This window comes from Erithacus rubecula (assembly GCF_903797595.1).
Source record: "Erithacus rubecula genome assembly, chromosome: 1".
In the NCBI taxonomy this organism is placed as follows: domain Eukaryota; kingdom Metazoa; phylum Chordata; class Aves; order Passeriformes; family Muscicapidae; genus Erithacus; species Erithacus rubecula.
The window spans coordinates 73,914,457-73,936,868 of NC_136658.1; the positions used below are offsets into that span (position 1 = coordinate 73,914,457).

At 37.7% G+C, this 22,412-nt stretch overlaps 1 protein-coding gene across 7 annotated transcripts in view; it reads left to right on the top strand.

Annotated features, from left to right (window-relative positions):
* The window catches only part of STARD13 (StAR related lipid transfer domain containing 13), a 281,574-nt gene that overhangs the window by 35,101 nt on the left and 224,061 nt on the right, over positions 1 to 22,412 (top strand). For 5 of the 7 annotated variants that reach the window (XM_079322443.1, XM_079322440.1, XM_079322444.1 and 2 more), the window contains one exon: positions 9,102 to 10,014. In XM_079322443.1, the coding sequence (XP_079178569.1) occupies positions 9,274 to 10,014 (741 nt within the window). In that variant the 5' untranslated portion in view covers positions 9,102 to 9,273. Of the gene's footprint in view, positions 1 to 9,101; positions 10,015 to 16,023; positions 16,160 to 22,412 lie in introns of those variants that run through there. The other 2 variants (XM_079322447.1, XM_079322448.1) reach the window with 2 other exon arrangements.

Here is a 22,412-nt window from a genome sequence, read left to right on the forward strand (position 1 = left end):
GCTGACAGCCTTTGTCATAATTGACATTTATTGCAGAGTCACCATTTCTTCAGCATTCATTACAGACACTGATTACAGAGGGTGATAAAGACATTGCTGGAGATCAAAGCCTATCTTGGACTGGGAAAAAAGAAAACAACATGCAAAGTAGCATTTTAAATGGATGCATTTATTTAATCTATTTGCTGCTGGAATTTTCATACCCGTAGTTTAGTCATATTAGATTCAGAAGGTGTAGCAGAGGCTTTAATTTGCTTCAGTTCTGGTCTAATAGGCATAAAGACACCAGAGGATTCTAAAATACTGAACTCAGAGGTACTCTGACAAACCTTTGTACTCATAATAACAAGAGCTGGTGTGAGCTTATACAATTTAATACTAATTGCCCAGCCAATGTGCTCATTACCATATTGATGCAGTTCATAAATCAAAGCCCTGCCTGTTCAAGCTGTTTACCAGTCTTGCATTAAGCAGCATATTTCAACTGAGAAATGTAGCATGTTGCCAAAACACTGAAGAAACTTTGTAAGACTGTTAGGAGTGCAAACCTGGGGAGCTGAAGTGCTGCAAACCTGGCACTAAAGTGCTTGTTCTTCTTTGTTTTCTGAGTATGTTCTGATCTAGCCTTGCAAGTTTCCCTAATAATGTACTGGAGCACAGAAACAGGTCCTTAAGCAGCAGGGAGCTGCTGACAATTTTTATCAATCTGGCGTCCTACAGCAGCTCCTTTGCTTAACCAGGAGACTAACACTTTTTTTTTTTTTTTGGAAGCACTACAGCACTTATGCCTGCTGAACTGAGGTGCATACATTAGGAATGCAGGCTTTTTGTATAGGGAAAGGAGAGATCAAGGGTCTTAGCTAAGAAACCTAAGTTAGTCATCAAAATTAAGTGGCTGAAGTTAAATTCTTTGAATAGCCTGCTAAGGAAACTGAATGTACAATTCCTCTGCCTACACAGGTGCCTACCTGCAGGTGCCAAGCAGTGCCCCTGAGATGCCCTGCTGTCCCACAACATCCACACAGTGGGTATGTCAGAGGAGCTGGAGATTTGCACCTCTGAGCTGCCAGCTGAAGAGCAAGTGGGTTAGTTTAGGATGTCTCAAAGGACATTAGAAGCCTATGTTTAGGCACTTGAATTTACCTATTTTTCCTTCAGGTATTCAGCCAGCTGGCTTAAGTATCAGAAGCAATCAGGTCTTGTAAGTGGGATTAATGTACTTGGGCAGGGCTCAGAAGCCACTGGGGTCTGGCTGCTTCCCACTCTCTAGACTGGCTGGTTTCAGACCAACTGAGGCAGTTCTTATCCCAAACACCAGTGTCCTGTGAGTTATTTTTCTCTCTGTACTTCACTCAGAAAGTAGCAGGAGAGATGTAAATTTTTGTGGTTTCTCCTGGAATGAGTGCAGTAGTTCCTGGTGGCTGCTGGGGCATCTCTTCCCCCACACCAGGCTTTCACCCCTGTGCTGGCCACAGCCACTGGTGGCAGGGATGGAGTGCTGAAGCAAGAGTCAAGGCATTGAGATTACTTGGAAGATCAGGACCAGGACCTGAAACTGAACTTGGTGTAAAGGAAGCTTGAAGCAGAAGCACTGAACAAAAGAGTTACTGACAGGTGTTGGGGAATTTAATAGACCATGGGAAAATCAGAAGCTTGGAGGAGTGTAGGGGGTTACTTAAGATTATTTGTTTATCTCTGTCTAAGAGAACCCAGTTCAAGGGAGCAAGAGCACATATTTCCAATGAAATATAACTCTCTTCCATAAACAATATTAGCAAGAAGAGTTCACCTTATTACAAGCAAGTGCTGATCTTCAGTCATGATGACTGATGAAGCTTCAGTCTCTTATGTTCTTTGTGTAAATTCAGTCATGATGATTAGTACATAAAACATTTTTTACTAATGAAAGATGCAAAGTTTTTAAGACCATGCTTTAGTGATAGAGAAATTTTTATTCCAGCTTGCAACTCTTCTACTGGCTGTGTGATCATAGCAGAGGCAAGCATCAAATTCCTTACATCCAGATTGTGGATAATAATGGTTAAAACTGAAATTAATATGAACTGATGCTTTCCCGTGAAGGCACCCAAGACAGTGATATGTTTTTCTTTTTGAGATAGGGAAATAAATTTAAATAACTCAATTTCTTTCATTTTAAGGAGTTACGAACCACACAAAATCAGATCATACCAGTTTCTAACCCTGTGAAATGCCACAATAACTGCTTTTGGCTGCTAGTCAGTGTCACAGGTTCAGCAGAGATTTCTCAGAGAGCTATGTACAATTTTGGAAGATGGAGTCTGTGAAAGATAATTTTTTGGTGATAAACAATTTTCATTAGAGAAGAGCTAAACAGGAATAAAACCTAAAACCAAGCTGCTTGTTATTTACCTAACTTGCAGAGTGAGAAGAGGTTGTTCTTAGGTCATTTATCTTTCAGATATGTTATGTAATTATATGTTATCATAAATATTCTCCAATATGAAAAATAATTGGTCCTTCCAGCTTCTTTCCACTTATGCAAAATGAAGATTAATTTCCAAATGGTCCATTGAGCATCCCATGAATATACATAATGGAATTCACTTTACAAGCTGAAGGAACAGGAAGGAGAAGCAGCTCACACCTATGTGCCTTTGCTTGCAGAAAGGATGTTTCCTGGCTTTGGTGTGACTGGCAGCTTAGGTAAAAAATCTGGGATCTTACCAATGTGAAGCTCACCAGCAGAAGGGACACAGACTCTTTTTTTTTACTATGTGGTTTAACCAGTGTTATTTTAAAAAATATTTATCAGGTTTTGGTTCATTTTGGAATTCTTGTTGATGAACAGTGTCCATCTATGGCTGGCTACTCTTCCTATTTCACATTGATTGCACTGTCCATATAGAAACAAAGCCAAAGTATTCTAGGGAAATATCTTTACATCAAGTTTAGTTTCTCAAGTAATTCAGAGTGTAATCACTCAAAAATGCCTTCTAAAAGCATGTAGTCAAACAACCTCTGGCCAATATCTCATCAGGACACTGATGGTACATTTCATACGTGTAAAACAAGGTACATGAGGCAGAGCAGGGAATACAAAAGTAACACATTGAATGCAGTGGTAAAAGGCGCCTATTGGCAGAAGGACAGACAGATCTTATTCTTTGAAGATACTGTACTTTATGTAAACTAACTAGAACTAAACATCACCCATGGATCTAAGCTCTTAGAAAGGGCAATAGTCATATTGCAGAGGGTATTTTCTCACCTTATGTGCAATTACCACATGGTATAAGGTGACAATGACAGTGCCTTTGGAAATGCTGGTTTAGGCAGAAATACAATTGAGTCAGCATTCTGGCAGGATGTTAGTGCCTCTGCTGGATTAAACTCAGCCTCAAGCTCAGCTAATAGCACAAAATGTGTCAATGATTCCTCTCGTAGCAGTGTGTCCCCCTATGTACTGAAGTAGGTCTAGCTGTAAATAAATTGCTGACATTGCTGTGTTTGTTAAGAGGGTGCTTGGAAAACAGCACATCTGCCACCAACAGTTGCACCTAAGACAAACATAAATGTAGCACTATTAAATTAACAAAGTGTCTCTTTATCATTTTGGTTTATTGCATTTGCGAAGAAATTTTACTTTTCTTGGCAATGAGAATGAGCTTCTGACACAGTGGAGTGAAGGCAGTGATGGCAAAGCTGGCAGTAGACAGACCTGGTACTGCAGCTATCCTGGGATGATAAACACTTCTGAACTGAGACAACTCTCACTAAACTGTCATATAAAGTAATTCCTGAAAAATGGTTGCCTCACGATGTGGCTCCATTTGCTGACTGACTCATTCATAACTGTGCCAATTTTTTTGCTGAATAAAACACTGCTTAACTTCAGTGAAGGCAATGAGGAGCATGAGGTGTAAGAGAAACCAGCATCTGAAAGCCACCTCCTTCACTCACTGAAATGAGTCAGGGTGGATGTAGATGTGGCATCATCTGTGCAGAATATCTGTGCCTCAAAGATATCTCAAGGTGAGAATCATAATCTCCAGCTACAAGCCTGAGTACTTTAATACATCCATCACATGAGTGGAAGGGTATTGCAGCATTTCAATTTTTGTTGTTTGCCCTGTTCAAAAGCAATCTAGAAAAACACTTCCAAAATATAACTATAACTCAAAGACCTCACCCTGTATTTCCAGTGACAACATGCTTCTCCTTTCCAGGCTAAATTTGCAAATAACTGATTTATAATCAAACTCAGAGGCTCATGTGTCCAGTAACTTGCACTACAGCTACATTTTGCAGTGTATGCAGAAGGTTTGTCTGCAAGCTATGATTCTATTAATGTATAAAAAAGGAAAGGCTTGTAAAGGTTTGGCAGCAAATGTAGGTCTTGACGAAACATAGGCAAAAAATAATTAGAACTTGCAAGTGACATGGAAGCTAATTTTGGTACTCCTTTACACTGGCTTTATACTTCATCAAAAGGCATTTCACTGCCTACCTTTTCAAAATCTGACAGCATCCAAACTCGAGCAGTGGGAACCTGACTCCAGGTGCTCCAGGTGATAAAGCAAAGCACGATGTTAAGGTCTGGCATAAAGTGAAGAATGAGGTCATGCTGTATTTTTAGAAATGCCTGGTGTTCCTATGAAGCATGCTCTTTCTCTTTTTATTTTTTTCCCCTCCCCTCTCCTTTTTTTCTGTCTTTTTCTGTGAATAATTTGGCCAATGCTTGCAGAAGGCTGTTTTCGCCCCAGGGATTCTCACACATACTTCTGTTGACAGAGTTCTTGTGCAGCAAGCAAGCTGAAATGCCTTTTGTTAAGGATCTGCTCACTTCAGTTTCTGTTCTGCCCCAATGCTTGGAGGATCTTTTGTCTACTCACACAGTTCCTGTTGTTATACTTATGGAAATTAACTGAATTGAAAAACATGGGGTTACCTTGCAAAACAGGTAAAATTTTCAGCAGGAAAAAAATCCTAATCTGATAATTTTCTCAGTCTATGTGTCTCGCATTCTCTTGCCTTGTTTGCTTAATTTTTCAGGGGAATATTGTATAAGTCCATAGAAAATACCAAGCAAAGTAATTGTGAAAGAAAAAAGTGCACTAGGGCCTGAGAGGTAGAAACTTTTTATTTTTAAATGAGTGGTGCACTGTTCCAGCCAAGATCAGGACTTGATTTGCTGGTTTACTGTCAGTTCAGGTTTAAATTGAATTTAAACTGAAAAAGTTTCATTCACATGCTTCATAATGCCAAAATACATAATGGGTATTGAAATGCCTTAATTTAAGTCATGTTTGAAAAGCTATTTTAGGTGATTTGCTGTTAGAGTAATGCTATGAAATAAATCATAATAATTTTATTTCAGGCAAAGGGGAATTGAACCAGTAGAGTATGATACACAAAAGTTGATCTGTGAGGCTTCACATACACACTTGTGTGTGTCAGACCATATGAGAACTTCCCTTCTATGGCATGTCACTAGTTATATCACAAATCTGTATTAATTTACTGCTGATTTGTAATGAGTTTTCATTACTAAATAACATTCTATTTGTAAGTTTTAAACTCACATGTGTGAACAGCTGAACTTGCTACACTCAGATATACATTACACATTTAGCAAAAATAAATCCTGGGCTGCTTTTTAATATTTTTGCACTTGCTAATGCTTCTTGGTGTCAGTTCAGCTTGAATAGTTACCTCTGGTAGCCCTGCATTCCCTTTTTAGTTGAAAAACCTATATATACTTTCATTATCCCACATCTTTACCTACACTACCTTCTACCAGTAGAGCTAATTCTACAGTATCTATTTAGAATTACTAATGCATACAAAAGTAATCTCCCTATTTAAAAAGCCTTGAAGACCTTTTCCCAAAAATTATTGGTTTTCAGAACTCGTATGTGCATACACTCATCACTGTGGTGAGAATTACATTTTTTTGCAGGACTGTCTTTGAGGCCTTTTGTGACATGCACAGATTTAGCTCTGAATGTTCAGAGCAGTCTTAGTTCAAATTTTGCTATAGGCAGGATTTCTAAATTCTCTGCTTTGACAAGAATGCTCCATTTTTATGAGCTAAAAATGTCTATGTGTAACTCTTTATAAACATGGAGTTTAATATTATACATAAAAGTGTGGGGTTTTTTATAGTTGCTGCTAGATTGAGTAAAAAGATATTTTGCACAGAATGAGCAGGGGTAAACTGACATTCTCTCTTCTTACCACTTCCTCCTCAGAGATTTTTTGCCATACTTGCACAAAGCCAGGCTGTTTTTGCATACTTGATTTGTTCCAGTCTCATCCCAGGCAAAATAAAGAGCACAATAGAATAAGCAAATCCAGTAAACAGAAAAACTCTTTCATTATTTTTGCAATTAAAGTGTAAAAATTACAGCTTTACATCATATCCTGTAAAAACCAAAACTTATTTGAGAGAAATAACCTAGCAGTTTTAAAAGAAGTTGAGTATTGGTTTTAAATGCTAGTAACATAGAGTTATATAGACAGATATATAGATCAATAAAAAATACAATATTTTAGATGATAATTCATGTTTGGGAATCTAAAGCATCATCCTAAAGTTTTAGAAATAAAAAAAAATACATAATTCACTTATCCTGTCCATGTCTACTGCAGAATTTGTTGTGTACAAGTCAGAAACTGACACACAGGAAGTTCCACCTAAATATGAGGCAAAACTTTTTATTGTGTGAAAACTTCTTTATTATTCTCTATTCTTCTAATCTCTGTGACTAGAACAGATTGATGAGGGAGGTTTTGAAATCTCTCCCTTACCTGAGATATTCAACAAGTGTCTGGACACAATCCTGTGCCATGTGCTCTGGGATGGCCTTGCTTTTGCAGGGAGGTTGGACCAGATGACCCCCTGTGACCCCCTCCAACCCAAGCCATCCTGTGAATTCCTATAACTGCTTCTGGAGCATTTCTTGCTAAATATTTGGCTTATTACATCAAAGGTGTTACTATCAACACAAGTGTATTTCCTCAGATGTCATCACAGCAGATCTTGCTTGGCAGCATCACCAAAACTAAAGAGGGTCCAGGAAATGGGCCAAGGGTGGGAAGAAAGAGTGACAATAGGAAGGGGTGAAGACTGGGAAAGAGAATCTCTGGAGGAGTACCTGGAGACCTGAACGCTGATGCTTCTTCTGGATCTACCATCAGAGGAAGAACAGGACAGCCAGCAGCAGCAATGGCTGGTGAACACAACCCACCCTCCCACCTGATGTGGGCAGCCAGGCCAAAGCTCTCTTGCTGCCCTGGGCAGTCTGCTAGAGTAGGCAGAACTTTCTGGCTTACAGCTTTGTGTGGTGGGAGTGTGGCTCCTTCCAGAGTGCTGGGTGTCAGGGACCCAGAGCAAAGGTGATGGCTCACAGTGAAGAACAGATAATAATCACCTGAAATGGAAAGAGGATTTTTCACTGTGCCCACAATGTGCAAGATGTTGTACAAAAGGTTAGTTATTCCAATCATTCCATGTAACTGTGAGAATGTGTTTTCTTTTTTGAAGACACTGTGCTCAATTAGTTCTCTCACTTCTGGAACTGAAGTCAGTTCTATGCAAATTACTAACCTGGAGCACCTGAGAAAATGAGGCCTTCAGAAGTATGTTTCTCATTCATGCACAGATAATGTAATGTATTATTATTATGTACCACAGATATGGGCTGAAATTCTTCTTGGCATTATTCATTCCTCTAAAGGCTGAAGACTGGTGTAAGCTTTTTGTCTAGACATCCTCTATAGTTTTGTATTAGGCAGTCAAGCCAGGAGGGAGACTTCTCCCATGTCAAAATAGGTAAACAGGTGAGAGCATTTACCTTCTGGAAGCATTTTTCTCTCTCCACTGACTCCAGCAGGAGGTTACACAGTTTACAATAATGTCTGATGTTTAAACAGCCATCAATAGCTGAGAGGAGGTCAACATATACAGTGTGTACCTGCTTGCTCACATCTATTACAGCTGCAGTTCAAATGACATAGGTAATACAATAAATCCAAATTTCCTGGATGTGTAACACTATTCTTTCTATTACCAAAAGTATGCCTGTAACAGTAAAATATACACTTAACCACCACTAAAATACACCTAGCTGGTGTGCATTGCTCAGTTTATGGCACATGCTGTGACAGGCACATCACATGCCAGCATCTTACTTTGCTTGCTTCCCACTTTGACAGTCACAGTGCTGCCTTCTGATACGTCTTCCTCATCACTGACAGGTTTGCCACATACAGCAAAGGCTTAAGCTTCTATTTTTGTTTTGAAAAGCTTCTGTTCTGCTTTTCTCTCTCACAGATGGAGTACTGGAACAATCATTAAAATAAATACTATCAGTATTCAATCTGTCACAAGAAGTAAATGATATGTATGAGTGAATGGAAGCTATTCAGTGATGCAAGATCAGTTCTTCAGCTGCTCCCTTCTCCCTGTGCATTGGAGGTGCACTGCTCAGATGTGAGCACAAATGTTAAAACTTAAAGCAGACAAGGCCAACTCCAATGTAGTACTGAATTCCCTGCTATTTTTAGCCTCCTCCTTTTCCTTTTCAAATCTACTGGAAATGGGCAGGTGCTGCACTGCACTGGCATTTCACTGAATTTGAGACAGAGAAAATTGTACCTGTACTGACATCCTTTTTTCTGTCTGTTTTCCCTATGACATTTCTCTAAGTTTTGTTTCTTAGTCTTCCCCATGGCATTTCAGTGGCTTTATCAAAGCAGGGTAAAAGTTGTCAGTGATTTAACAGACAATGAAAACACATTGAACAGAGGCAGGTTTAGATAACAAGCATACGTCTAACATCGCTTTAAATGATTTGGAACTGTTGTGTCAATAATAAACTTAGAGTCATTAATTGAAACATATTTCTGCATTTGCCATTTCTTTCCCAGTATCGAAGCAAAACAAGTTAAAATTCTCATATTTTAAGTTTATTTAATCTGCATACATGAAATATTTTTGAAGAGGCACAAGTAAAATAGTAGTGAAGTAAATTTCATATGGATATTTCATGTTTCAGGGTTACTTTTGCTGATACATTCCATTGCAAGCATGTCGTCATTATTATTTTGTTTTTCAGGAATGGAAAGGATTCAGATGCTTTGGATGAGAACACAAGCATTAATAATGACTGTGTGATCATGGTTTTGGAAAACTAAGAATACATTTCCTGGCTACACTTGCAGATTTATGATTCTTAAGTAAATCAAGAATGAAGTGATTTCAATCTCTGATGGGTGAAGCCAATTGGAATGGAAACTAACATCTATGAAGAAGAACAGGGGTCACCTTATCTTACATCTGCTGAGTGCCTGGGAACTCCAAAGGAAGCCAAGTATGAAGGATACCAAGGAAAGAGAGAAAATCAGACAAGCCCATATGAATTTCCGAATGCATTACTGGAACCTGAGCTGAGCTTGCTGTCTGTGTCATCCCTGTCAGACCACAATGAGACATCCTTACAACTTGGCATGGCTGCAGGGTGTGCCAGTGCCACCAACCAGCCCCAGACAAAACACCTTTGTGAAGAATTATCCTGTTCTACAAGGCACGTGTCAAAGGAAGGTCCTTTAAACCTTCCCATGCACACAGAATGGCCAGTCCTCACAGGAAAAACTTCAGACAAGAAACCTGAAGCAAATTATGAGATCAGAGTCATAAAACACAAACCATGTGCTATCACATTTTCTGATTTTGAATTTTTATCACATGAAGCTGACACTAAGCTCCATATTTGTGAGGCAGGAGAAGCAAATTATTTTTCTTCTGAAGAGGAAGAAGGAGATAACAGAGGTGATGATGATACATTTACAGAACTGCCACTATATGAGGCATTTTTCAAAGGTCTTCAAAGAAAGAGTGTTTCTCAAAGAAGGCAAGCTAAACATGAACTTCCTAAATATCAGCACATTTGTCATTTAGAAGACTGCAACAATCATTCTGAAAAGGCATTGAAGGACCATGACAAGGAAGAAAAACACATGGAGCTGGAGGTAATACAAGCTACTCTTTAGTTTTGAATGTGTTTAAAATAAGTGGTGTCATTTAGGGTTGGTCACAGGAGAAAAAGGAGTTGTGTGATTTGTTATAGGGTGATAATTATTGTGAATTGCAAAATTAAGGAGCTAAACCTACAGTAAAAGTATACTAGTTTTTTTCACTACTAACTGAACTTCAAACTTTGGTTTTCTGGTTCTTTTTATTTAAATGCAAACACTGGCTTCATTTCCTTCATTCTTACAAGATTATATATCATGCCATGTACAGCACACAGTCTAAAGTCTGTTCCAAAGGGATAGAGCTCACGTTTAGTCTTAGAATATACTTCTTCATGCTGAAAAACAGGCTTTTAATGTGATAAAAGCCTGAGCCACAGCACTTTTTTCACTTAATAACTGTTTTCTGCACTATTATTTCATTAAAACAATGTAGAGGACAAATTAAAGAGTGGTATGTAATAATTTTTTGGTTGATTGGTTGGTTGGTTGGTTGGTTGGTTGGTTGGTTGGTTGGTTGGTTGGTATTTCTGGGTTTTTTGTATCTTTGCTGCTATATATCATGATGTTCTATAGACCAGTGGCCAAAGTGAAAACAGAAGTTTCAGGACAAAATTAAAAACATTGTATAATAAAAATCATCCAACTATATATGACCTTTCTAGAAGGTTATATATAGGTTTACTCTAGGTTGAGTAAATTAACTTTGTTTATTGGAATTGGAGGAACAGAAGCCTCCCAGTTGAATTGTCACTAGTTTGGACAATAAACACAGTTTCCCCCTGCTCGCAGCTGGTGACAAACCAAATGACTAGAGCTAAACACATTCATCATTGGAGAAGTTCAGTTCTAGAACAAAAACATGAAATGACTCCAAATAGTGGCAAAAACAAACCCTTAGAATTCCAATGCTCCTGACTTTGCAGCACAAATTAATCTTAACCTGGAGGCCAGGCATACCTTTCCTTCCTCTCCTTCTTCTTCCTTCAGCTTTTAAAAGTTATTTTCCATGTATATATGCTCTGTGCCTTGAAAACCAGACTGCAATCCTGTGGTCTTTAACCCAGTGTTTTATTTTACTCTGCCTGCAGCTCTCCTTTCACTTCTAGTGCTTATAACAGAGTTGCTTCATTGATTTCTGATTAAATGAAGGGAAGTAGAATTTGGACTATAATGTCCATATTTATGTCAAAACTATGGTGAAAAATACTTAATTGCTTCTCTCCTTTAGTACTAATCTATCTCCAATTTGGGGAGACTAATTATGCCCTTAACTGAGTCAGAGTTTTGTGCTGTATTTCATAAATATCCCAGCTTCACTGCAGAGACCCATCAGCCCATGAAGAAATAAGCCAGATTTTTAGAAATTTTTCTCAGCAGATAATATTAGAAGCCCAAGGCCCAAAGATGGTTCCCAAACAGTGTGACTTTTAGTGCAATACTTGCCCTGAGTCTCATGACACATGGTTTATTAAGTAATTGCATTGTTCTTCTAACCTAAGCCAAGTCTTACTTCCTCATTTACTCAGAAACATTCACCTTAATAAAAATAATATATCTCAAAATGGATGCACAACATCCTTTGGAAGTTGTTATCTTTACTGAAGGTCACTCCCATAGATAAAAGGGAAACTCCAGGAGATGTTGACATTTAGTTTACTTAATGTCTATGCCATAAAATAAACTCAAGGATGCAGCTTGTCGTGCAAAATAATGGATTATAAATTGCCAGACAAGCATGTGAAATTACCTAGTAAATCTCAGTAAATGTGTCAAAACATTTCTGTCAAAAACTGGATGCAATGTTGCAGTCCTGGTTTTGATTTTTTCCTATGTAAATAAGTATGAATCATTCTAGGAAAGCTTCCAAGAATTAAAAAAAAAAAATTAAAAAAAATATTAAGATTATCTTGTGTCTCAAATTTTAGCAGCAGACTGAAACCTCCCTCCATGAGTCTGGCTGAAGCAAATGTATGTAACTGTCAAGTTACTTATTTCTATTGTTTAGAAATGGTGTTAGGGAGAAATGTCTTCCCAGTGGAAAGAAATTAAATAAATAATAAAGCATGGGATAAAAATACTGACAAGGGCAACCATTACTGCAGAACTTAAAATTAAAAATCATATAATAAACAGATAACATTGGCCATACAGATACAGACAATCATACACAGCACCCTGCACAAGATCCTGGCTAAATCCTTGCTACTGGAGCTCACAGTGAAATTGCATTTGAGATCTATCCTGCAGGGGCATTCCGAGCCAGATGCACCTATTAGTGACTGCAAACCTCCTGTTTGAGTTCTAGAAAGGAGCAAAGGCTGTCACCTTCTCCAAGATGGAAGTGCAGGCCCTTGCAGGCAGCCACCACAAGCAGAGTCAGTGTCCCAGTCTCCTCTTAATAGGTGACAACTCTTGAACTTTGTGTTTCATTCTAATTAATAAGCAGAGACAAATCTTGAAGTGCACTGAGCAGTAAACAAGTAGAGGGAAGATGGAAAAAATTCAACTTGTGTATGCTGCCAACTCTATATCAAGTGGAAGAAACTGCTGAAAACAATTCATATAACGATGACCTTTAAAAAAAAATGCTCTTTCTTCTTTTTCCAGAGGCATACAGCTTCTGCCTCTTCTGAGTGGTACAAAATAAATTATACTTCTGTTTAATTTATGAATTCAGCATGGACCCTGAGTTTCCACCCCTACAGCATTTCCACATATATTTCCTGTGCCTTCTCATAAAATCTAAATTTGACAATCTGTTTTTCTTTGTCAGGAGTCTGTAATCAGCAGTAAATTAATGTCCAACACAGTTCAGCCCAAATACTTAGGGTGATCATTGGACTAAATGTTCTTAGAGGTTCTTTCCAACCTAAATAATTCTATAATTATTTGGTTAGTTCTGTCCAGAGATTCTTTTGCAGCTCTGAAGTGGACCTTCAGCCATTTTTCCTTGCTTGTTTAACTTCAAGTCCTCATATCAAACTTAATACAGTGTTTGTGCATGCAGCCAACTCTGTGTGCAAGGGCAATAAATTATTCAGAATAGCTTCTGAAACATAACATTTTTATAGATTGTTATTTCTTCAGACTATACTGAGCAGGGCACAGCTAAAGACCATATTTAAGCAGGATCTACTATTTGACTTTTCATCAGTAAGCTTATCCTATCCTCACATAGCCGGAAAACAAAATGTGTTACTTTCAGGAGTAACATTTCAGGCAAGTAAATAAATGAAGCTATTTGATAGATATTAGGCAATAAGAAAGTATTATGAAATCATACCTTTGACAGTGTGAATTGTCATGGATCTTCCCTCACCCTGAGGATTATATAGAAATCCTGCTAATATTGTTGGCTGCTGTAAAGAGACTAGCACAGTCCTACCAACAGAGCTGCAGACTGAAAATCCTTTCTGGGGCAATTTCAAATAGTTTCTTTGGGCAGCCCAAATTAGCAATTGGAAGAGCCAAAAAGGTTTCTGTTGCTGTTGACATTACTCAGGGGACCTAAGAGAGTTGTCACAACTTCCTCTATTGTTTCTCTCTCCCTTCAGAGACAAGGGGCCAAGTCAGGAAGGCCACTTTCTGGAAAGAAACTGCTTAGAGTAATCATTAGGATGTGCTAGGTGCTCCAGCAACCTCTCTGCAGCCTCCCTGTCTGCACTCAAATTTACATCATGCCTCTTTCAACGCATTTAGGAAGATCTAAACCAAACCTGCTTGTTTGTTTAAATCACCATAAGTATGGATTAATATTGCATTGAATGTTACCATGTTCAACTGGGTCAAACAAAGAGTGAGATGCCACTCCCCAGGAGAGACAAGATGATCGAAACAGATAATTTAGGTAATTAAGGTAGTACTCACAATGAATATCTTTGTCAGGATTTGGCCTTCAGACTCTAAGTTCAAAGCCTTTTGGAGGAGGCTGCACAGGCATGGGAGTGGCTGTGCAATGTCAGAGGCAGCCTCTGTGTGCAGCTCTGTGTTGTGTTAGCGGGGAGCTGTGCCATCACCTTTCACCATCAGTAAATCTTGAAGGAAAACTCTAGCGTTCTAAAGGAGGTTTGTGAAAGCTACATTGTTTTTGACATTTAAAGCTAAGGACCCTGAACTCCGAAAAGCATTTCAGAAAACAGTCATTTACTGGAAAAAAACAGGATAATCAGTTTTTCTTTCCCTGATTATTCACTTACAGTCATTATTTCCTTGTTTCATCTTTATAGTACAGTGAGGTAAACTTTATCCTCATTACACAATCATTGCCAAATGACAAGTTTGCTAATCATTGTATCAGCTTAAATCACAAGATTTAGGTTGGAACAATTTGCTGAAATGCAATATGGAAGTTTCCATAGTGTCTGTCCCTCATTTTGTTTGCTTGATTCAGCCCAAGATATGGTTTGCCTTCTGGGCTGTGAGCACACACTGATGGCTCATGTCCTGCTTTTCATCCATGAGAACCCTCAAGTCCTTCTCCCCAGGGCTGCTCTCAATGAGTTCCCTTTCCAGTCTGTGCTCATGTCTGGGATTTCTCTGATGCAGGTGCAGCCCTTTGCACTTGGACTTGTTGGACTACATGAGGTTCTTGTGGGCCCACTTCTCAGGTTTGTCCATGTCCCTCTGGATGGCATCCTGTCCTTCAGTTGTTTCAACTGTACTGCTCAGCTTTGTGCCATCTGAAAACCCTCTGAGGGTGCACTTGATCCCACTGTCGATGTCAATGATGAAGACATTGAAGAGCACAGGTCCCAAGACAGGCCCTGAGGGACATCACTTGTCAGTGGCCTCCACCTGGACACAGAGCCACTGACCACAATCCTCTGGCTGTGTCCATCCAGCCAATTCCTTATTGACCAAGTAGTCCACCCTTCAAATCCCTCTGACCCCAGTTTGGGGATAAAGATGTCATGGGGGACTGTGCCAAAGGCCATAAAGAAGTCTAGGCAGATGACATTGCTCAATCTTCTCCTGTCTCTTTCTTCTGTTGCTAGAGTCAGAAGTAAAGGAGATAAAGTCCATAAAATTTATTCAAAAGCCATAGTCCTTAAAGCCAATTATCATTCCTTACAATATAGGTATCCTTCTGTGTGACTTGTAAATATTTTAATCAAGTAATCATACCCCATGAAAAAGGAATCAGAAAGTTTTAAGTATTTGACAATGAATCTGACCTGGCAGTGTTCAGGTGGCCAAGAAGACCAATGGCATCCTGGCCTATATCAGCAATAGTGTGGCCAGCAGGACCAGGGCAGTGATTTTCTCCTTGTACTCTGCACTGATGAGATCACACCTCAAATCCAGCACTGAGTTCCAGGCCCCTCATTACAAGAAGGACATTGAGGGGCTGGAATGTGTCCAGAGAAGGGCAATGAAGCTAGGCAAGGGTCTGGAGCACAAGCCTGATGAGGAGCAACTGATGGAACTGGGGTTGTTTAGCCTGGAGAAAAGGAGACTCAGGGGGGAGAGGTTAATAATTGGAATAACATGCCCAGGGAGGTAGTGGAGTCGCTACCTCTGGGAATGTTCAAGAGTTCTCTGGATGTAGCACTTGGAGATATGGTTTAGGGGTGATTATGGTGGTGCTGGGTTGCTGGTTGGACTAAGTGATCTTGAAGGTATCTTCCAACCTTGATAACTCTGTGATCCTGTGAATTTTCCTTATTTAGTTTATATGGAGTTCATTCAATTTAAATGATCAAACCAGAGCAGCAGTCAAGCCTAGATCTGTGATGAGGTACAAGACCTGACAAAGTAAGCTTTTACCCTTGTACTTGGCTTACACCCTGCTCAGTGCTTTGCTCAGAAGCACTTTGCTGAGAGGTGCTTTTCTGTTTTCTTTAATGAGTCAGTGGAACTTAGGTGGAATTCAAGCTATCTGAAAATTGCCCTTCAATAATTCCTTCTTCTCTAATTCAGGTGTACACCAGCAAAAACTAGAGAGGAACATATTAAAGTACAAATTCCTACTCTCATTCCTTCCATACTTTGGAAGTTTGAACTTCATTTTATCCTATGAAACTGAGACTCCAAAGCTAGAGGAGGAGAACGGTTGCAAACTTGTGATGGTTTCTTCATGAGGAATAATACAGTTATTATTATCCTTTTAGTCACCTGCAGACATGGGAAGCCTACCAAGGTAGGAGAGCTGAGCACTGTAATAACAATACCCAGGGAAAACAGGCTATGCAGGCTATGAAGTGAAGGGGAGGAAAATGGGAAATTACTTCTCTAAGAAAGGAGCAATGCACTGAGCTTTATACATTCAAATTCCTTTGTGTGTCTGTAAGATTTGCACTTTCTGTATTTCAGTGACATATTCTTGAGAGCTGATAAATAAGGATATGGTGACTTGAACTTTGCAAGGTTTTTAGTGCTTATGCCTACTATGTTTTCTGCCTGCTTAGAAAAGGGGTTGGAGAACTGCTGATTACTTCAGCAATGATGTATTATTATCAGTCAATAAATAATCACAATAAGCTGTTATTATTAAGAGTCAGATAAATGCTAGCTTAGGGACTTTAATTATTAAGTTAATGAAAGGATTTCTTATTAGCTTCACAACTTTGAAGGACTAATGGTAAATATAGAATTTTGCATTGAGCACTTTTCTCTGTCACCCCAGCATCCCTAATAGCCTAACCATTTCCCATTACAATGTGGCATTTGTTGTGTCCTGCTTGTTGTGGACGTTAGCTACATGACTGTTTCTACTGAGAAATTATAGGATCTTCAGCAAATAACAGTAAATTTATAAGAATAACAGTTATTTAAGGATATGCTAAGATCATACTGAAAAGAATTGCTATATTGAAACCATGTAAGAAAACATATAGATAGTATCAAAATTACTGCCCTTTATCTCTTCAGCATACTTGCATGCTGCTTGCATCTTTTAATATACATGCTTTACTCATTGTTGATTAATATAGTATTTAAAAATAAAACTGTGTATGGCCCTAGAAAAGATACACTACTAACCATTAGCAGATACACCTATTTTAAATCACAAGATCATCTTTGGCAGACATCAGTGGTTATGGGTTTGAGGTTAAAGAAAGGATGCACTCCAACTGTTGTAGAATAAATCCCATAAATATTTAGAGCTTAATTTCAGCTTAGGCTGTGCCAAAATCCTCCTGGGGAAAAGTTCTTATACAAGGGAACACAAGCTGCTCTTTATCAAAAGCAAAACTGATAAATATCCATGTGATGGGGTGACTAACACTCAAATAATTCAGCGGGCTGCATTGCAGTTGAGTCTTCTGAGGAATACCATCACTTCAAAAACGTGTAGTATATAGTATAAATTACTGACATAATGAGATTCTGAGAAAATTAAAATTAGGATAAACTAATGAAGAAAATTGGATAATTAGTCAAAAGGACAACTCATCTTGACTCTTAAACTCCTTTAGAAAATTTACAAAGTAGATTTCAACTTGGTATTGAATTAGGCTATATATACATTTCAAATATATATAATATATAAATATTATAGAATATGAGATCACTGAGTTACCTGGCACCACGTGAAACACCTTTGAGTTGTTCAGGTTAAAGTGCAGAACTTTATAGCTGTCCTTCCAAGAAGATACTGAACTGCCAACAAATTTTGTTGCACAGTCTCATCAAAGCCCATGCACACACATTAAAAGACCCCACAAAGTGCATTTTGGGAACTCCTGCTTTAGTGTGTTCAAGAGTACTGGTGCACTGTTTATTCTTTATATTAATTGTTATAGCTTTTATTTATCTGTAAAGCTTCAGAAAACTAAATAGTTAACACAACAGATGTATTATACTAAAGGGGGAGAATTTATTACTTGTAACTTGAGGTTGGTTTTTTTTTCAAATATTGACTACTTTATTTGTTGTGTATTGGAATATTTTAGAATCGTAGGACCAGCTCAGGAAAGAGCAATATTACTATTGGTCTTGCCAGGAAAAAAAAAAAAAAAAAAAAAAAAGACCATGTGTTTATGGCTGCACTGAGACCATAAAACAAAGAGGTATATCCAAATTCTTCTTTAAAAGTATCTCAAAATATCTGGAACCTGTGCAATGTGAGCCCATGTATCTCTACAGAAGGAGAGAAAAAGTCAACAGAACATATGCCCTAAGTCAAGGCTGAGATGAACAACATTCCTCTGTCAGAGCATGGGAAGAGGCACCTGTGAGAATTACAGTCTGAGTCTAAGGTGCAGGGAACCAGAAGAAACATGTAGAAATCTGTTAATCTTCTTATCATTGAAATTAAGATATTTCTCAAGGAACAGATGGAGACACCGGATAAACTGTGAGATGGGCAATAAGCACAACTTGTGAGATCAGAAACTTGCACAAAAGATGAGGATACTGGAGAAGGGTTGCATTTTAAAGCTCGTTTGGCTGACAAGCGAGGATTTGGTATGCTTCTCAAGTCAGCCAATAGAACTGAAGTATAGCAGAGAAAAAAAAAAACCAAACAAAACAAACCAAAACCCAGAAAGTAACAGAAATTTACTGAATCAACAATCTTGCAATGTGTATTTTTAATATGTAAAAATTCTCTAAAGTGATTAAGAAAAATGAGTTACAAATTTCTTCATACACAAAAGTCTCACTACAAGATTGTGGCACTTCCTATAAGGCATTTAGGTGCTTTTCAAATTTCTTCCTAGGTAACACATGCCCAGTTAATGAAAATCAGACTCTAGTGATATAGCTAGGATCCTCTGTCCTTCTCTTCATGAAATTTTAATAAAGTAATCTCAGCCTGATATTGTAACAGACATATTTCTTTGGTAGTGCCATGAGACCCCAACTGATACAATCTGATATGCTAAGGGATGTATCTTGGCACTTGCCACATCACAAGCTGCCATAAAACCACAAATCTGTGTGAACACAGATACATGACTGAACCCAATGCAGAGAAACTTAAAAAAATATTAAATGTCATAAACTTCACAGAGAGTTGATGGATCTGAGATTTCATTTTACAACATTCTTGTGTGGTTACTTTCTATAGGAAAGTGTCATAAGATTCAAGCCCTTTAACAGTCTCTCCAAGTTTGGAGTATTTCAAATTGTAATAAAAATGGAAACAGATTGTTCTTTCTATCCAAGCTTTTGTTCAAACTGATGCTCTTGTAAAACTCTTGCCCAGTTTTGAATTATTTCAGAGCTAAGACTTTTGCACTGCAGTGAAGGGAAATCTTCTCTGAATCAGCTTGGAGTTCTCCTGAAATCAATCAGACAGGAGACTGAAGTCTATATCTGCATTTGAAATATTTTTTCTTCCAAAAATTAACTTCAGTAAAATCTCACCAGTTTTTTGTGTTACTGGGGTCTCTTTATTAGTGCTTTCTATGGATTCTGAAATTCTTTGGTTTTTAGACTATAAATCCAATGCTTCAAAGATCAGGTCTAGAATAGGTAATGTTTTAGCAATTAGTGATATAGTAGATAAACCACTGCAAGGTTTGCAGTTAATATTTATTGTTTCCATTCAAGCAGTATAATGGTGACATTTCAGTATTGACATAATAAGGACTTTTCATTCTACCAAAAGCCTTGGTTATTAGTCTGGGGTCTGATTTACCTAAATTAAAATATAAGAAAAGCTGTTCAACCTGCCAAGAAACAACAGAACACTGCAACTCGTATATACTTTATTCTTTATGATATACAACACAGATCAAGATAAAACTACACAGAGCCAGTAACTAGAAGAAAGAATATACAGGCTGCCTTTCATTAACATGCCAAGATAGGTGCCTAAACTGAGAGGAAGTGGAGTACTCAGTATTTGTGCAACTAAGGATCTAGACTCTGAGAGTTCACCTCAAGCTGTACTTTTATCTGCTGTGATGTAGATTTTCCAGGGTACTACGAATAACTGGTGACATATGGAAAATTATCACATTTGTGAGATAAAAGATGATTAAACTAAAATAGATTACCTCTGGAAGACAGAAACATTTCAAAGGCCCTGGGTTTGTTTTTTTTTTAATAAAAGTTTCAATATTATGATGCATTTCTAATGCAAGGGGTATCAAGATACTCCTCTGTTTTGTGTTTTTTATAGTACAGATCACATGCTATCTTGAACTGTCCCAGCCTTGTCTTGCCCCCAATAATACCACTGAGGCAAATTAAAAAAAAAAAAAAAAAAAAAAAAAAAAAAAAAAAAAAAAAAAAAAAAAAAAAAAAATTTAAAGAGAGAAATAGAATTAAAAACCCCTAGTGGTAAACCCCCAGTATTCCAAGCAAGCAGAGATATACTCAGGTCTTTCTGAAATAAAGGAAAAAACAAATCATAGAAGTTCAGAAAATGCTTTTGAAATAAAAATTTTCAGACATGACAAAGCCTGAATTTTGCGTGTAAATGACAGACAGCAAACTTAAAATTGCCACTTCTTCAAGTAAAAGAACTTATGAATACCAACAAAAAATAACAGCAGACTCTGACATGGTAAGAATTGCTATAAATTGGAATGTATACATTGAGAGATTTTATCTTGGATCATCTTCTCTTGTGTGCAATGTTTCCAGTTTTGTAAAAAGTTCTTAAGAGTTTAAGTTGCATTAAACGTAATGAAGATATCTATGCTAAAATTTAAAAAAAAAAAAAAAATCTTCTGATGGGGGCTTTTTTTGTTATTCAGAAACTGTGTTCAAATTTGCATTTAATTCTAATGCAAATTACAATGAATCTGTAAGAGTAGCAAGTATGAGGCTGAAAACTACAAATTTGAGAAGGAAAATTTGGTTATGCACCCAATTTAAAATTGGCAGTATATGTCAAAAAACCCAACCTCTTAGATGTAGCATGACAAATAAAAGCATTCCATTTTGCAAAGGAAGTAATTATTTTCAAATTTGGGGTTACTTTAGTTCAGAAAAAACTCCTCAACGATTCAAAATTCCCCATGACAGTGAATAATTCTTTACCCTGGGTGTGATGTGTCAAGAGCCTCCAGCAGCTTGCTAGGTGGGCTACTAAGGAGCTTGGATAGCCTAAATGGCAGGTAAAGGTATTTTCCCCAGAGGAAAGTTGTCAAAATTAAACTGTCTTTGAAAAGTAATTCAAGTCTGATGCATTGACAAATATCAATTAGATGAAAAGAAAATCTCTTATCATGAAAGATATGAAATTGCTATCATTTTGGCATTTAAAATTTTAAATATATTGGGGGTGGGGGGGTTTCAACCAGGCTAGTTTCTACACTGTCCAAGCAGGATTTTCCCATCAGGCTAAACTGTACATTGATCAGTTTATGCACATTTTCCCTCTCAGAGTTGTCTAGCCCAATTCCCTTTGGAACTGTTTTGGGTTTTGGTTTGTTGCTTGAGTTTTTGGGGTTTTTTGGCTTTTTGGGTTTTTTTATGGGTGACAATATAACATTAAGCCTAAACAGAGGTGAGCAGGATTGGAAAGCAATTGGGAGAACTTGTTACTTTTTTAAGTTCTTCAAGCATTGCATTAAGATGAAGTGATAAAGGACAAACTATGATCCTTGCAGCTTTTATCCTGGCATGTTTGGATGTACCCCAGGTGCATATAAAGCTTTCTTCTCAAGGATATCTAGAGATCTTCCTAAACCTGCAAATCTTGCAATTCTACATTATACTGCATTTTGCTAGCAAGATTTTGATACTGTCAAGTATCCTGCAAAATACATTTTTTGAAGTCCAGAACTGGAGAAACTAGCTGGAATCCTTGAATTAGCCCAGGAATTGTTTGGTTTCAGTTATTTGCAGAGTAATACCAACAGATCCGTTTATGTGGATTTTGTGGTTGATGGGGCCCTTCTAAAATATGCCATATCACAGGGAATTGAAATATTTGCAAATAGAAATCACTACTGGTAATCATCCCACAGCAGGGTTTTTTTTCACTCTTTCTTATAGTTCTCCTAGTAATTCCAAACATTAATGTTTCCCTGTTCTTTTTAATATCCATTACTTTTATAAATAAACCTTACCAAATACCTTAACAAGGATAAACAGAATTTTTGAATGCTTTCTGTTAAGGTACTTCACAAAGAGATAGGCAAATACAAATATAACTAAAGTACTCCAAAATACAAGCTATGTTAGAACTGGGAATCAATAAGAGTCAGGCTAAATCTTGGAAAGTGGGATAGGCTTATGCTTTCAGCTTCACCTGCCTCAGAACTTCTTCAGTGCATTTGTATTTTGAAGATAAAACTCTTCTGTAGTTTAAAAGTAGTTGCTACAGGTGATTGCTATCCCTCTTAGAAGTTCTAATAACAGTAGGTTTTGCTATTTAGTGACCATAGTCCTACAGCAAAACAGATTTTTTTGAGCTCCAGGCTTTCTTTTCCAACCTATGTGCTATACAAAAACACTTACATGGTATAAGGAATATATTTACAAGCTCT